Source organism: Bos javanicus, chromosome 21, assembly GCF_032452875.1.
Source record: "Bos javanicus breed banteng chromosome 21, ARS-OSU_banteng_1.0, whole genome shotgun sequence".
Taxonomy (NCBI): domain Eukaryota; kingdom Metazoa; phylum Chordata; class Mammalia; order Artiodactyla; family Bovidae; genus Bos; species Bos javanicus.
Genome location: NC_083888.1, coordinates 20,614,920 through 20,632,910, shown reverse-complemented (window position 1 = coordinate 20,632,910; position 17,991 = coordinate 20,614,920). Strand labels below are relative to the sequence as shown.

The 17,991-nt window shown below is 46.7% G+C and overlaps 1 protein-coding gene across 1 annotated transcript in view; it reads right to left on the bottom strand.

The window, feature by feature from the left end:
- Positions 1-1,969: 1,969 nt before the first annotated feature.
- TICRR (TOPBP1 interacting checkpoint and replication regulator) overlaps positions 1,970-17,991 on the bottom strand; it is a 43,244-nt gene continuing 27,222 nt past the window's right edge. Inside the window, exons 16-22 of the mRNA XM_061394422.1 lie at positions 12,212-12,302; positions 11,101-11,162; positions 9,689-9,823; positions 8,462-8,619; positions 4,536-6,675; positions 4,297-4,422; positions 1,970-3,421 (exon numbers count right to left, since the gene is read on the bottom strand). Coding sequence (XP_061250406.1) covers positions 3,309-3,421; positions 4,297-4,422; positions 4,536-6,675; positions 8,462-8,619; positions 9,689-9,823; positions 11,101-11,162; positions 12,212-12,302 — 2,825 coding nt within the window. The 3' untranslated portion in view covers positions 1,970-3,308. The remainder of the gene's footprint in view (positions 3,422-4,296; positions 4,423-4,535; positions 6,676-8,461; positions 8,620-9,688; positions 9,824-11,100; positions 11,163-12,211; positions 12,303-17,991) is intronic.

Genomic DNA, 17,991 nt, shown 5'->3' with positions numbered 1-17,991 from the left:
ACTTTCTGATGATGGCCATTCTGACTGGTGTGGGGCGATGCCTTCTAATTTTGATTTGCATTTCTGTAATACTTAGCGATGTTGAACATCTTTTCGTGTTTTCTGGCCACCTGTATGTCTTCTTTGGAGAAATGTCTATTTAGTTTTTCTGCCCATTTTTTGATTGGGTTGTCTTTTTTTTTAATGCGGAGCTACATGAGCTATTTGTGTATTTTGAAAATTAAGCCCTTGTCAGTTGCTTCATTTACAAATATTTTCTCCCATTCTGTGGGTTGTCTTTGTTTATGGTCTCCTTTGCTGTGCAAAAGTTTTTAAGCTTAATTAGGTTAGGTACCATTTATTTTTATCATCCTGGGCGGTGCATCTAAAAAGATACTGCTGTGATCTATGTCGAAGAACGTGCTGCCTGTGCTTTCCTCTAAGAGTTTTATAAAACGTAGGCGATCACCTTGACTGTTCTGCCTATCTCCACCTCACTTGGTTGTTCTTCTGCGGTTTTATCTTCTTGTTCCTTCATCTGGAACTATTTCTGTGCCATATCCTCTTGTCTAATTTTGTGTGTGTGTGGTCTCCATTCAGGCTGCAGGATTGCATTTGGTATCTGCCCCCTGGTGGATGAGGCTGGTCTAAGAGGCTTGTGCAGGCTTCCCATGGGAGGGACTGGTGCCTGCCCACTGGTGGGTGGAGAGGGGTTGTCCCTCTGGCTCAGGACTGTCGAGGGGTGTTTGTAGGCAGCTGCTGGCTCCTATTTTGGCAGCCTGTGTGCTGATGGGAGGCACTGTTTCTACCCTGTTGGTTTGGCCTGAGGCATGCCAGCACTGGAGCCGGCAGGCTGTCGGGTGGGGCCAGGTCTTGGTGCAAAAGCAGTGACCTCCAGAACTCACACCAATGAGTATTTTCTGAGGTGTCTGCCACCTGCGTCCTTGTCCCCATGGTGAGCCACAGCCAATTCCTGCCTCCCCAGGAGACCCTCCAAGACCTGCACGTAGGTCTGGTTCTGGCTCTAATGGAGTCACTGCTCTGCCCCGGGCACCAGTGCTCATGAAACCTTGTGTGTGCCCTCAAGAGTGGAGTCTGTCTCCCCCAGTCCTGTGGAGCTCCTGCACTCAAGCCAAATGCTCTCGGGCTCCTCCCCCTGATGCCAGACCCCCAGGCTGGGAGCCTAACGTGGGCTCAGAACTCAGTCCTGTGGGAGAACCTGAGCAGGTGTGGCATTTGATTACATCGTGAAAGCGGCCCTCCTTCTGTCTTGTGGTTCTTCTTGGTCTTTGGGTGTAGAGCATCTTTGTTGATGGCTGTTCAGCAGTTGTGATTTTTTTTTTTTTTTTAAACTTTACAATCTTGTATTAGTTTTGCCAAATATCGAAATGAATCCGCCACAGGTATACCTGTGTTCCCCATCCTGATCCCTCCTCCCTCCCCATACCCTCCCTCTGGGTCGTCCCAGTGCACCAGCCCCAAGCATCCAGTATCGTGCATCGAACCTGGACTGGCGACTTGTTTCATACATGATATTATACATGTTTCAATGCCATTCTCCCAAATCTCCCCACCCTCTCCCTCTCCCACAGAGTCCATAAGACTGATCTATACATCAGTGTCTCTTTTGCTGTCTCGTACACCAGGTTATTGTTACCATCTTTCTAAATTCCATATATATGCGTTAGTATACTGTATTGGTGTTTTTCTTTCTGGCTTACTTCACTCTGTATAATAGGTTCCAGTTTCATCCATCTCATTAGAACTGATTCAAATGTATTCTTTTTAATGGCTGAGTAATACTCCATTGTGTATATGTACCACAGCTTTCTTATCCATTCATCTGCTGATGGGCATCTAGGTTGCTTCCATGTCCTGGCTATGTGAGAAGAGATGAGCTCAAGTCCTTCTACTCCACCGTCCTGTCTCTCTCTGCCACCTTTTGGCTTGAGTTTCAGAAAACCATTTTATAATAAATGAAAATAATCTCTGGAGGGAAAAAACAGTGGGTTTTATTGATAAGATCATAGTAGGACTCAGATCTGGAAACACAACAGGCTTGAAAACTTTTCAGAGACCGTGAGATGGTTCTGAATCAGCTGTTAGCCAAGGCCCTGGCCTAGACTTGACAGCCAGCTGGGCTGCAGGGTAAGGTGAGTTTCCCTGTGAAGGACAGGAACCGTGCTGGGGACTGGCCAGCTCCCAGGGCCGACCTTGAGATATGGCTGCTCTGGAAACCACTAGAGCTGGACCATGGTCATATGTCATATTTAACCTCAGGCTGGAATGTTACACAGAAATGCACCAAATGCTAAGGATGATTTTATTGTTACACAGGGAATGCAAACCTTTATTCTACCCCTGTAACACAGCCTTGTTTTGTGTACGCTGCTTCCAAGTGCTGCCTCTGTCTTAGGGTCCTAGCCTTATAGCAACTGGAGGGACCAACGTAGGGGTCCTTCTCCCATTTCACAAGTGACACAGAGTGTTCTGAACTTGCCATGGTCACTGTTGATGTGGGGCTGGAATGGGATCCTGCCTTACAGTTCCTTGTCTGATTCTGGACACCCAGGCTGCCACTGAGTTATACTACCAGCTATACCACCTCACTTGGAGAAGGCAATGGCACCCCACTCCAGTACTCTTGCCTGGAAAATCCCATGGATGGAGGAGCCTGGTAGGCTACAGTCCATGGGGTCACTAAGAGTCAGACACGACTAAGTGACTTCACTTTGACTTTTCACTTTCATGCATTGGAGAAGGAAATGGCAACCCACTCCAGTATTCTTGCCTAGAGAATCCCAGGGACGGGGAGCCTGATGGGCTGCCGTCTACGGGGTCGGACACGATTGAAGCAACTTAGCAGCAGCATACCACCTCACTAAGGCCAGGCAGGCGTGGTGGATTAGGGCTGGGCTTGGGGGTGGATGGATTCCAGAGAAGGGATTTGAAAACTTGAAGGCATTCTACTGGGACTCTGAGAGCTGATCCTGGTAAAAGAGGCTTGGGACCAGGCCCCAGTTTCCTTCTGCCCGTGGGGACCTGACTGGCCTCACCTTCATGTTTTAAATTTCCTCAGTTTCATTAAGCCCTGGTTATTCCTATTTCTGTGCAGCAAGCTGAGGGTTACATATGAGAAGTGGACTGGCAGGGCCCTGGCTCAGATGGACCGGGTTTCTGGGCATATGACTAAGAATGCATTTATTCTACACATCTGGAATTCCGTGTGTTTCCAGAGAAAACTGCTCTCAGAGCACTTTTGTGAGGAAGTGTAGTGGCTCCGGGCAAAGTCGGTAGTGTTTAGTTATATGTCCCCCAGATGGTTCTAACTAGCTGAGTAGCTTCTTCCGTGAATAAGATCTGCCGATAGGGCGTCTCCTGGAGAATGCTCGGCTGAAAGGAGAGTCTTCTGCCGTGGGGGAAAATACATCCACATCCTCATCTAGAAAAAGGTGGAAAGACTTAGCATGCAGGACATAACGGAGAACACAACAGAGGAAAGTGGGCTTCACCTGCAGAGGATTACGCATGGAGATGGACTTAAGAAAGCCAGCACTGCTTGTAGGCGCGCTCATCCCGTGGAAGCATTCATTACCCACACTGTTTATCAGGCCCTCTACTCTTACTGTAAGCACTGAGCAAACGGCAACTAGTAACTGAAAATGCAGAAAACCTGTGGCGCTTCAGTTTTCTGCACCTTCTTTTTTGTCTCAGATTGTGGGGGTTTTGCTATTTCGCATGATTTATATCATGGTCTTGAGGGAGGAGAACCATTGAAGGCCCCCGCCTCCTGCACCCGCCTCAACAATTCTAGCTACGTGGTGCAGTTAACAGGTTCAATCCCATTCTTCCCAGGTGGGGTCAAGGGGAATCCTAGAGTCTGAAGGGTGATTATAATAGCCAGGCCTTTTTCAGACCAAATGGACAGAAACCCAGGGGTGTAACCTCTGAGGAGAAACGGCTGGCTGGCTCCACACACACCACCTGCCACTTGGGCCGCTCGCCCCTCCAACCTCAGGGACCCAGACGAGCAGTGAGTGGTTGTGCGCCCACTTCTGTCACTGTCTTCAAGAAGCTCAAGCAATCTGGTAGGATTTTGAGGGTTTTTCTTTTTTGGTGGTGGTGGTTCCAAAGCACATAAGTTCTAAAGTGGTACTTCTCTGGGAGCCCATGACAAGGCGGGGGATAAAACCACCCTAACTCTACGACCCCTCCGAGATTCAACTGCCTGAAAACCCCGGAGGTAACTTGAGATCAAGCTAACCAAAGGACAGAAATTAGATCCTGGTGATGTCTCTAGGACCTCCAACAAATTACCTCTGGCGTCTTTACGCTGAGAGGAGGGTGTCTTCCCCTGGAACAGCAGTGGAGAGTGGGTCAGCGCCTGCAGCCCACTGGCAGAGAGGCAGCTCCGCACAGCACAGCCGGGAGGCGGGGTGGCACCTGGAGCAATGGCACGGTCAGCGCAGCCCACGGCCCTGACAAGGAAGCCCAAGCCTTCCCCCGGTGTCCCCTCGGTCACACCGCGCCCACACAGCCCAACATGGCAAACTCACCTGGGACGAACACCTCGTCGTCCGCCGCGGAGGGCAACTGGCGAATGCTTGTGCTTGGAGACCGCTCTTCTGAGTCTCCCTGCTGATCGCAGGCCCTCTTCACTTGTCGTTCAGCCGCCTCCTCAGCAGAGAGGCATCTCTTCCTAGATCCCAACCCAAACTGTCCCCAGGAGAAGGCCTCCTCAGCCTTGGGCACGCTGTCCCTGGGAGGCGACTGGTCTGGCAGCTGACACACACCCTCTAGCTCAAAATCCCCCAGGATGGGGGGCCTGCCAATGCCAAGTTCCAGGCCTCGCTCCTTGCCCTCCAGCTCCAGTGGCAACACTCCCCCGGGAAGGTCGGAACTGACCTCGCTCCTCCCAGCAGAGGGGCCGAGGCTGCAGTCCACCGCCCTCTTTCTGCGGGGCCAGTCTTTAATTGTGTCAGGAGTCGTCTTCCCACTGTGCTTGGGAGATGGGGTCCAAGGAACCCCAACTTCTGTCTGGAAAGGAGAGGGGGTACCGCAGGGGCAGTGGGTGGGGGTGCATGACTGGCAGATATAGGTCTGTCCCCCACTCTTGCCAGGGGTGCTGTGCGAGGGGCGAAGGCAGGGGGCCGACAGGCAGGTGGCTTCGGGTTTGCCTGAGGACTTGCTGGCCCTGGGCACACTGGGACCCGGGAGGGAGCTCTCCTCCCTTGGCGGGGGCTCAACTTCTGGCAAAGAGCTGGAGTCTATCTTTTTAATTCGGAGCTTGGGGAGGCCAGAAGCTTGCATCTCCAGCTCAACCTCATAGGTCTGCGGGCTGGCAGGGGCTCCGCAGGGCCAGGGGGCTGCCTGCTGATCCTCTAGTTGCGTGGCCACCTGGCACTGCTTCATGTCTGCCGTGCAGTGTGGGTCGTAGCGGGGCATCAGGGGAGAGTGGGGTCCAGAGGAAGGAGAGGTGGGAAGAATCCTGGGGTCACACGGAGACGGCTTCTCACACGTACCCATCCTTAACCCCTCACCTCCGTCCAGGGGTGAAATGCTGCTTTTTAAGTTATCATGGCCATGGTGCTCAGCTTCATCCAGGAGAGTGAGACAGTCCGAGTCTGTTGCAATAAGCAAAGGAGAGGACGTATGCCAGTCACCCCCAAAGCCAGTTCCAGGGTAAGCTGGAAGTTCAGGCGAAGCTGGAGAAGAGAGGGTCGCTGCCTTCTGGTTCTTTCCAGTGTCTGTGATGGCAGCTGGGTTGTCAGTTATGGCAACCCTCAGAGCAGCCAAGCTGTCAGGCTGGCCCTCCAGGAAGTCTTGTTCTGTTTCTGAGGTCTTGTTATGCCGTTTCCCATGTTTGGAAGGGGGCGGAGGGGGCCAGAGGTCAGACGGAGCTACCTGTGAGGCACTGGGGGGCGTCAAGGGAGCAGAACAGGAGGGAGGTGTGGTGACACTGGGTGATCTCTGGACTTCTTGCCAGCCGCCTTGTCCAGAGGACAGAGATGCTATGGGAAATTCCCCAAGTGAACTCTCCTTGGAAATACCACATGAAAGAGAGGTAACGGCTCTTTTTGGAAAAGTCAGAGCTGCGTTCCCTGGTCTCTCTGGGGTTTTGACAGCTTTGTTACTCCACAGCTGCGGCAGCTTCTCTGCCCGGGGTGCTCCAGAGCCCTGGGGGAGCTGGTGTTTCTGACTTGGAGATGTGCCCTTGGAAGCGGCTTGTCTCTGGAGCCCCGAGGCTGCTGTCCTGGGAGGTGCTCGAGCAGAGGATCTGTTAGGGGTCAGACACTCAGTCCTGGTCGGGGCAGTTGATGAAACCAGGGCTGCTGGACAGGAGGTGCTTTCCGGACTGGAGTCCACCAAGTGTGGCCAAGAAGAATTCTGCAAAAATCTGGGGGGCTGACCACTTTGTCTCTGGGGAGTTCTCCGGACCTTTTCAAGAGAAGAGGCACCTTCTGCCAGGGAGTGTCCTTTCCGAGGGGTGACTTTTGGTTGCGATGGTGAATCCCAGCCATGTGGAGATAAGTCTTTCAAGAATTCCTTAAAAATGACCTGTTTGGCAGGGGTCATTTCCGCAGGGGATTTCTGCAGCCTTTCCGGGGTGCGCAGTGGAGTCTGTGGTGTCCGAGGGACCTTTCTTGGTGTGGCTTTACAAGAGCTTGGGGACTTCCAGTAACTCTTCTCAGGCGTCTGTAAAGAAAGATGCTTATTTCAGTGCTTTGAACATCATAACCTATAGTCTCGGAAATGTTTTAATGATCTCTAAGAAGATTAAAAAGTCCAGTGGGAGGTTTCTTATCATCAGCCAAAGGAATGATAAATTGGATTTCATACAGGACACGTTTCCACTTCCAAAACATGACCCAGATTTTACTTGTCAGCTTTCTAGCACTAAGCACTGTATCCAAGCTTCATTTCTTCTAAGACAAATTGTTTTAACAATTTGCACACTACAGTGAAAATATGCTTTGCCTCTGTATCACTCCACTCACTACTCACAGCTGTCTTTTCCTGATCTTTGCCTGAAGTAACCTTTAGGAGCCACGTCAGCTGCTATTCACCTGTCACTTGTCACCACATGTCGATCCTGTCACCCATGTTAGAAACCTGGTAGTCATCCTGGACTCCCTCCCTCTCCACATGCCTTCAACAGGTGGTTTTAAGTACCTGATATGCGTCAGGCAAAATGTGTGCAGAAGGCCGGGGTGGGGGAGGAGGAGGAGATGAAACATGGACCCTATGGATACACAGCAATAAAGATAACACCTCAGAGAGGAACCTTCCCAACAAAAAAACTTCCCTTCTTGCAAAAATTGCAGTTAATTCCAACAGGTAAGGAAGTCTGACAACTATTGTTCAATCTTATTATCTCAAGAGTCCTGGTCCAGTTGGCATTTCATGTAGGGTATAGACAGATGAGGGGAAGATCCCCGGGAGGAGGAAATGGCAACCCACTCCAGTATTCTTGCCTGGAGAATCCCATGGACAGAGGAGCCTGGTGGGCTACAGTCAATAGGGTCGCAAAGAGACATGACTGAAGCAACTCAGCACACAGATGGATGATAATACACGGGCTGATGTACTGACGGGGCGTGCATGGGACAATACGGGAGCACAGAAGGGCAGGCAACGGACAGTGAGCCAGGTCTTAAAAGAATGGGTGTCGGCAGGTGAAGACAAGGTGGACAGTGCGGGAGAGGAACCTTGAGGCACACACAGCCGTATGAGCAAAGGCACGAAAGTGAAAAACAGCAGCTCTGTGCATCCTGAGGCGGCTGGGAAGGTGGAGTGTGAAGCAGAGATGGGTGAGCAGGCGTCAGAGTGCCTGTCCAGGGAGGAGACGGAACACGGTCCTATGGACCCTTCCCCACAGCTTCCTGTGTCCCCCCAATCCCCTAAGCGGTTTTGGGGCAGAGTCTGTCGAGCTTCCAGCACAGTGAGGTAGTCAGAGGAGCACCCAATGGGGTCACAGAGGTCCCACCAACCTCTGGGGGTGGGATGGATTTGAGAGGCAAGAGGCTATGGAAGTGTTGCAGGCAGAAGTGAACTCGGGTAGGAACTGAAGGGATGGAGAGGAGGGAATGGGTATCAGATAGGCTGTCAATAAAATGGGCAGAATGGATGGATTAGCCAGGCCTGAGGAGAGGAGTCCAGGATGACTACCAGGTTTCTAACATGGGTGACAGGATCGAGTGGGCAATCAAACAGGTGAGAATGCTACTGCTCATTTCAGACAGATATAGACCTGGTGTCCAGTATAAATGGAGATGAACCCAAGAGGTAGGTGAGATCTACCCGCTCAGTCCAGCTGCTACCTTAAGTGCCCATGTACCCAATAGTCGTTCATCAAGTCAGCCTCAACCACCTCAGATCTCTATTACTATCTTCTCTTCCTTACTGGCCTCAGTGGCTTTCCTTGCCCATGTCTACATGTTCCCCAAACTATACTATTTTAAACATCATAGTAATTTTATACCTGATAGGCTGTAGGTGTTGCAGAACCCACAGTGTTTCCTGAAGGCCTTTTAATCCGTGCTGAGCCCTTCTCTGAGGGACTGATCATCTCAGACATTGCTCCGAATAGAAGTCTCTTGGGAGACCGAATACTTTGGACTGGAGAGTTTTCTCTTTGGTCTGCAAGTCAAAAACAGTGACAATATTTAATTCTTTCTCAATTCCTGCCCTCTCACCCCCTACCCAATACTCATAAAACAGCCAGTCTATATAAGAAAGATGACGATTTGGGAGCAAATGGGGGGAAATCCCACCTAATTATGACAGCAGTCGTAACAAGTGCTGCTTTATTGCATTGTGAGACTGCATTATCAAGCCCAGTCTCTACGTTAGGAGGTGTGGGCAACGGAAATAATTTGAAAAGACAAGTATAAAAGATACATCTGATAAGCCAAGTTCACAATGGATAAAAGAATGAAGGTCATACAGTACCTTCAACCTGGGGATACCTTCCCATAGTATCTGAATGTATGTATGGAGGAAATTACAGGTCATTTCTTCTTGAATGAATGGAAGTACCTACAAGGATAGTGTGGACAGCCAGCCATAGGAAGCCAAAGGGGTGATTCTGCTAATGGTGGCCGTGGTCACCTGTTCATCTGGTCATCACTTTGAACCTCAAATATTTATACTGTAAGTCCCCTGCATACAAAAGAGTTCCGTTCTGAGAGCGCATTCGTTAAGTCCAACTTGTTCATAAGTCCAAAGTCAGCCGAGGTACCCAGCTAACACAATTGGCTATGTAGTACTGTATTATAATTAGTTTGTGGTATTTTTCACACAGAAATTAAAATATTCTTAGCCTTGGAGTACAGTACCTTGCAAAGTACAGTACAACAGCTGGCAGCAAGCAACAACTGCCAGCTACATCACCACTGTTTTTATGCTTGCTTCCAGACATCCTGGGCTTGAAATAAAGACACTGTACTATTACACCCTGTACAGTGCTGTAAAGTACATACACATACAGCCACTTGTAGAGGATGCACGCACGTGACGACGTATACCAGACACGTGAACTTACATGACTAGACATTCTAACGCGTGTTAGCATCTTTGAAAGCTCACAATCTGAAGGTTCATACATAGGCAACTTACTGTACCTGACCTGTTTCTCCAATATCAAATTTCATTCTTTTCCCACCAAGCTTGTGTGGACCTCTGAAGACAGGCAGGGAAAGTGTGTTACCTGACTTCATTTGCTGGAATGAGTGAACCCTTTGTATACTTCGAGACTTTGGCTGAGACACAGAGTAGAAGGAAGCAGAGTTTGTCCTGCTGAACGCCAACTGCTTGATTCGAGGACTTCGTCTCAAACTCACCACTGTAAGACCAGAATCAGTTAGTACCAAGAAGAAATGCAAGCTCGGTGTTTCCCCTATGAGATGGGTAAGAACTATGTGACACCATGCACAAGAGGGGCTTCCCTGGCGCCTCAGTCGGTAAAGAGTCCGCCTGCAATGCAGGAGACCTGGGTTCCGTCCCTGGGTTGGGAAGATCCTGGAGAAAGGAATAGCTACCCACTCCAGTATTCTTGCCTGAAGAATTCCATGGACAGAGACGCCTGGTGGGCCACAGTCTGTGGGACTGCAGAGAGTCGGACGTGACTGAGTGACTAACACTTTCATGTACAAGATGGAAAACTTGGTTTCCAACAAGTTCTTGGTTTTGAGATCTTTGAAGTGTGACAAAGCTAAGAGGGCTATGATATGTGGCCCCAGCAAACTTCCCCCCAAAAAAACAAACAAAAAACCCGACCCCTGCAGACTGTAACCTGCATAAGTATTATGAACTGCCACCCTGAAGCATTATGTAGAGTGATAAAAAAGGTTTGTAGAGTGTGACTTTCATTAAAAGTTTTAAATCACGGTTTTCATACTTATGTTACATATATTTGTATAGAAACAACACCTGTAAGAGTATTATTAAAGCTAAACATTAGAGTATTTCTGATTTGTGGGATTACCAAATGTTAATTTTTTGGCTTCTCTATGTTTTCTAATTTTTCTACAATAAACTACTTGATTTAAAAAACAATGTTTTTGGAAACCCCTCCTTCATGTATACTTTAAAAATAAGCCAAGGTTTGTTTGTTTTTAAATTTTTGGCTGAGCTGGGTCTTTGCTGCTTCATGAGCTTTTCTCCAGTTGCAGCACGCGGGGGCCACTCTAGTTGCGCTGCACAGGCTTCTCTTGTGGTTCCCGGGCTCTAGAGCACAGGCTCGTAGCTGTGGCACATGGCTTAGCTGCTCCGCAGCATGTGGGATCTTCCCCATCAGGGACAGAAGCCATGTCTCCTGCGGTAAACATCCTTTACCACTGAGCCACCAGGGAAGCCCCACAGTACCATATATTAACATAGTAGTTTAGCGTTCACTCTGAATCCCATTTCTATTATATAAACATATTTCTTCTCCAGAAACTCTCAGTACACTCTGTGTAACAGATCATTCACCAATTAACATGTACTGATACACACTGTGGGCCCAGAGCTGTCATAATGGATATGCTGAGCAAGGATACACGTCCAGAAAAGTTGTCATAGAAAGTAGAGAAAACACAAAAGCCCAGAACCCCCAAACAAAACAAAAGTAGGTAATACCATCTTCTCCTTTCTCTGGGGACTCTTCAACAACGTCAATATCAGGACCAGGATCAGAGGACCTTGAGGAACAGCGGGTACAAGGACTAGTCAGCATCACTCATAAATAATGCACATCACAGACCTACAGGTTCTCACCTCACAAGATAACAAAGACCACAAATGGTCTTGATGACATCACTGTAGGCAGGCACTCTCAGACATTACTGTCAAGAGTGAAAGGCTGAAACTTTTTTTTTGAAAGCAGTTTGACAAAGTTAAATTTGTATACCGTTTGATCCACAAATTTCACTTCTTACAATTTACCCTGTAGATAAATGAGCACAAGTGTGTAAAATCCACACACAAATAATGTCCAGATGTAGCCTTGACAAGGAGGAGTAGATGTACTTCTCCCTATTCTTGCTCTCATGTACAGTTAAGAACCCTGGGTGTTACATACAGAGCAAGCAGAAGGCTCTCAAAAGTGGAGAGAAGACTCAGGACCTCAGGACCTGAAGAGACATAGGGCAGTGAGCTCTGGGAGTTTCTGTTTTGCTTCATAGATCTTGGATCAGGTGCTCAACAAGCTGACAACCCCAATACACCAAGAGGTGCAGACAGAAACTGCCCTGAGCAAAGTTAGTTCTCTTTAGACAAAGAACCAGGAAAGGGGCAGCCAAGTAAGACAGAAACATTCAGCAAAAGCTGCCCTACTCAAACCAATTGCCATGGAAAACTGTGGCCTCACCATACCCCTGAACAGGCCTAGCTGGGATCATCCCAGGCCTGGCAGCGAGACTCCCTCCTTCCCCAGGTCAACACATGAATAGATTTTAAAATTAGGCAATATCCATTCAATAGAATACTACTCAGCAATAATATGGAACGAACTATTGATATATACAACAACACAGATAAATCTCAAAATAATTATGCCAAATGAAAGAGGCTGGACACCAGAGTGCATTCTGTATGGTTCTCCAGCCCTCACAGAATTTTCAGAATGCTCTTTGGTAATAGGCAATGTGGTTGAGACTGGGTCACAAATGTCATGAGAAGGTAAGCATGGCCCATAAGATGAGGAGGGCTGTGTGGGAGCATGAAGAAGCTAGACAAGGAAGTCGCTCACCTGCCCTTGATCTGTCTATGAAGCAGCCTTCCGGAGATTTGCTTGTGTACTGGTGTCTCGGCCACACTCTTGGTCAGCAGCTTGCGATAACCTAAAATGTAAATAGGATAAATTTCACATAATCTTACCAAGCAGAAACAGCAAGGCAATGGAAGCAATTTGAACTTAAATACGGTTTAACACTTAGCCAGAGTGGCTCTTAATGGACTCGTGGACCAAGGTCTAACCATAAGATTTGACTTAACAAGACATTACAGTTTATCAGCACTATTAGAGTTTAACAATAAATAATCCAATATAAAATATAATGAAAATAATGATCCTGAAAAAAAAGTTCTTATTAGGGCTAATACTTCTGTCCACCTAGTTAGTTGGTGGTTCTTTTATTTATGATTAAATTATTGCATTTATGATTAAGGCATGTGAAAATGCTGATATGTCATGCAATGTTAAGATATTTAATACAAAGATAAATCTAATTTATGCTCTGGTATAAATTTTCTCAATAGCATAAGACAGACAAGTTACTCATGGGAGGACTGGTTTTAAGAGAGATAAAAATGACTAGGAAGAGGACTGATGCCAGCAGGAATGTGGGGTAAAAAACTCCCCCATAAAAGGAATGAGAACACTGACCAAAAGTGAACTCAATTGCTCCAGAACTCTGGAAATTAACCAGTTTGGAGTAATCCAAGGAGTAGTTATTCAACAAAAACAGCTGTATCTCCTTAAGAATAGCAAGCCCTGCACAACTTTAACTTCCCTGGCCCCGACCTCCTCTCCCTGGCCCCGCAGCAGCCTTGAGAACCAACAGCCCAGCGGCCCCTGGATGAACAAATGGTGTCTAAGCTCCTCCACAGCCCCATTCCCAGATAACAGTCTATTTGGCCTATCTGGTAGTTCCCTGGAGAATCGCACTCACTTGGCCTGTCTCTATTTGACCTGACTCAGAACTCGTCCAATGCAAACAACTTTTTCCCAGGGAGCCATTTACTAAAAACAATCAGCAGCAACTGTAAACATCAGCTGCCTGAGGTGGTGATCTTGGGGCAGACAAGATAACCAAGAGTCTGGATGTGAAAACTGGGGAATGAGACATCCACAAGGGACTCTGCTAACTTCTGACACACTCGGGGAACCTGCAAGTCCGTGTGCGGTAGGGCTGTGTGCACGCCCAGGATGGACCCAAGAAGGGCCCTGCATGTGTGCTCAGGCGTGTCCAACTCCCTGTGACCCCATGGACTGCAGCCCTCAGGCCCCCCTGTCCATGGAATTCTCCAGGCAACAATACTGAAGTGGGTTCCCATTTCCTCTTGGCTGTCACCTTTGGCTGACCCCAAGGCTCTAGAAAACAGCAAGAGTTGTAAACTGTCTGGCTGAGTATTGAAGACGTGAGCCAATGCACACATAGGGCCCCTCAGCAAAAGCTGGGAAACTTACTAGTTCCAAGCGTGGAGGGAAATCTCTGTCCAACCCTTAGCTGACCACTAAGCTAACCAAGCAGAGATTTTAGTGGCTACACATGACAGAATACAGACTTGAAAGAACTAGTTCAGTAAACAAACAAGAGTAAAAACAAACTCTGCCCTGGAGCTGTGGCAATCTGATTGTCAGCGCTGACTCAATATTTAACATGTCCAGTTGTCAACAAAAAATATAAGACAAGAAATAAGAAAGTATGGCCCATAAACATGGCGGGGAGGCAGGGGGTGCGGGGGCGGGGGCGTGTGGGAAACCCATTCAATAGAAAGCATTCCTAAAGAAGTTCAGACATGGATTCATTAGCACAAGACTTTAAATCAGCTATCTGCAATATGTTCAAAGAACTAAAAAAGGAAAAATAATATCTAAAGAACTAAAGGAATGTACGAGCCTGATGACTTGCCAAGTACAGAATATCAATAGAGATGTCATTAAAAAGAACCAAGTAGAAATTCTAAAATCGAAAAGTACACTATCTAAAATAAAAGACTCATTTAGAGGGGCCTAGAAGTTGATATGAGGTGGCAAAAGAATCAAAGGTGAAGATAGGTAATTGAGATTATCCAGTCAGCGGGACAGAAAGAGAAACGAACAGTCTTAGACAGCCATCGGACACAATCCAGCATAATAACATAAGACATAGTGGGAGTCCAGAGAAAGAGGGGAGAAAGAGGTGGAAAACTTTGAAGAAATACTGGTTGAAAACTTCTGATGTCTGATCAAAGACATTCCATAGCCAACTAGCTCAATAAACCTAAGTAGGATAAAGACAGAGATCCGCACCAGACAAATCACAATCAAATCATCAGAAGTCAAAGGGGAAGACAGACTCTTGAAAGAATCAAGAAAGCAGCGATCCGTCATGTACAAGCAGTCCTTGCTAAGATTAACAGCTGACTTCTCCTCAGAAACACAGGATGACAAAAATGTGGGGTGATGAAAGGCACAGGGCTGAAAGAAAAAGACTTAATCAGGAATTCTATTCTATTCTAACATCTTATAGAAAAAAACGAATGAACTTTTTGGCCCACCCAACATACCCTGTAAGGGAATCCCTGATGGCTCAGCAGTAAAGAATCTGCCTGCAACACAGGAAACACGGATTTGATATCTGGATCAGGAAGATCCCCTGGAGAAGGAAATGGCAACCCACTCAAGTATTCTTACATGGAGAATACCACGGATAGAGGAGCCTGGAGGGCTACAGTCCATGGGTTGGTTGCAAGAGTCAGACACGACTTAGGGACTAAACCACCATCACCACCAATAAATCCTGTAAACTATTACTCAAACATGAAGGAGAACATCCTCCCCACCCTCAAAGATACACCCAAAAAACAACACTGAGAGAATCTGACACTGGCAGACCAGCCCTACAAGTACTATCCATACTAGAGGGAGTCCTCTAGGCTGAAAGGAAAGGGCACTAGAGAGTAACATGAGTCCACATGAAGAATTAAAGAGCACTGGTAAAGGCAATCATACAAGTAAATGCCAACAACAGAATAAAAGTATTGTTAATTCTGTATCTTTCTCCTTTGAGTTTAAAGACAAAGCAAGGATTATAAATGTGCTGATGGGCATACAGTGTATCAAGATGTAATTTGTATGACGAGCTAGCACACAGAAGGGGATAGAAAATAGTTATACAGAGGAGCAAAGTTTTTGTTGCACTCCTGAAATTAAGTTGATATCAACCTTGACTGGATAAATTAAGAAATTAATTGCAACATCCATGGAAAGGGACACCATACAAAACAGTGAAGTAGGAAGCTCTAGGGTTTGGTCCCTCCCCTAAAACAACCAGTAAACTAGGAAAAAAATGATCAGAGTAAACTATTTTGGAACTTCTGCAACCTGACTGGCACTAATGACAACCAGGAAAGAGCCCAATGAAGGGAGACCCTGATATTTAGTAAGGGAATGACGTGCCCAGAACAGCTACCAGCCCTTTTTCCTCAGCCCTGCCGCAGCTGTGGGGCAGTGGCCCACGTCCTGGGAGCAGCTGGCGAGTGGTAGAGCAGACAGTGGGGACCCTGTCTTCTAACTCTGGGTTATAAGGTTCAGTCAGCGTGCTTGGAGAGTGGAGCCCTGTGGGGCCTGAGCAGACATCTGCCCTGATTTCTGCCCTCGGGCGCCAGCAGCTTTCCCCCACTGCATCCAACAGGTGACTTATAGGGACAGGAACACCTTTTTGTCTGTCCCTTTTTGGAGCCAGACATTTAAGGAAATCTTTCTCAGGTTACCAGCTAATCACAGAGACAACAGAACAGAAACTTCAGTGACCACACAAGAGGGAGTACATGCTTTGTAAAAATAGCTGGGAAGGCACAAATGAACAGGTTCTCAATAAGCAAAGATCAGTGATGTCACAGGAGTGCGAGAGTCTTACCTCCAGAGTCAAAAGACCATAATATTCAGAATACCTAACTCTCAACAAAGAACTACAAAGCATACAAATAGACAGGAAAGTGTGTCAAGGAAGAAAAGAATTTGACAGAAAGTACCCTTGAGAAATCCCAGACACTGGAATCACTGGTTAAAAATGTTAAATGAGCTCAAGGAAAAAAAACGAACACAGAACTGAAAGAAATAAGGAAAACAACGGATAAACACAGTGAGAATATCAATAACGTAACAGAAATTATAAAAAGGAACCAAACAGAAACTTCAGAGCTGAAAAGCACAATAACTGGAAAAGTTCACTAGAGGGGTTCAACCTCAGATTTGAGCAGGCAGAAGAATCAATAAACTTGAAGCTAAAGACAACCAAAATTCTCCAATCTGAGCAGAACAAAAAAAAGGACTAGATGGCTTCATTGATGAATTCTATCTAACATTAAAACAAGAATTAACACCCTAACACCTAAGCAACTAAGACAACTCAAGGAGGAAAGAACAGTCTTTTCAACGCACGAGGCTGGTACAGCTGGATAACCAGAGGCAAAAGAATGACACTGTACTCACCTCACACAATACACAAAAACTAACTGGAAATGAGTCAAAGACCTAATTTAAGACTTTAAGCCATAAAACTTGGGTTGAATAATGGATTTTTAGACATGCCACCGAAAGCACAAATAACAACAAAAACGTGTTAAACTGGATAGGATCAAAACTAAAAACACTTTATATATCAAAGGACACTATCAAGAATACACAAAGCAAACCCAACAAATTGGGGTAAAAATATTTGCAAATCACACATCTGATAAGAGATTAGTATCTAGACTATCACATAAAGAACTTTTACAACTCATAGTAAAAAGACACAATCCAATTTCAGTTCCGTTCAGTAGCTCAGTCTCATCCGACTCTTTGTGATCTCACAGACTGCAGGATGCCAGGCTTCCCTACCCAACACCAACTCCCAGAGCTTGCTCAGACTCATGTCCATTGAGTCAGTGATGCCATCCAACCATCTCATCTTCTGTCGTCCCTTTCGCCTCCCGCCTTCAATCTTTCCCAACATCAGGGGCTTTTCCAATGAGTCCGTTCTTCGCATCAGGTGGCCAAAGTGTTGGAGTTTCAGCACCAGCATCAGTCCTTCCGATTGAATATTCAGGACTGATTTCCTTTAGAGTAGACTGGTTGGATCTCCTTGCAGTCCAAGGCACTCTCAAGAGTCTTCTCCAACACCACAGTTCAAAAGTATCAATTCTTCAGTGCTCAGCTTTCTTTATAGTCCAACTCTCACATCCATACATGACTACTGGAAAAACCATAGCTTTGACTAGACGGACCTTTGTTGGCAAAGTAATGTCTCTGCTTTTTAATATGCTGTCTAGGTTGGTCATAGCTTTTCCTTCAAGGAGCAAGTGCGTTTTTTAATTTCATGGCTGCAGTAACCATCTGCAGTCATTTTGGAACCCAAAAGATAGTCTCACTGTTTCCATTGTTTCCCCATCTATTTGCCATCAAGTGATGAGACCGGATGCCATGATCTTAGTTTTCTGAATGTTGAGTTTTAACTCCCCAGGTTGGTAGGTGCCTAGTATGCTACTGGAGATCAGTGGAGAAATAACTCCAAAAAAAATGAAGAGACAGAGCCAAAGCAAGAACACCACCCATTTGTGGATGTGACTGGTGATGGAAGTAAAGTCTGATGCTATAAAAAGCAATATTGCATAGGAACCTGGAATGTTAGGTCCATGAATCAAGACAAATTGGAAGTGGTCAAACAGGAGACGGCAAGAGTGAATATCGACATTTTAGGAATCAGTGAATTAAAATGGACTAGAATGGGTTAATTTAACTCAGATGACCATTTTACCTACTACTGTGGGCAAGAATCCCTT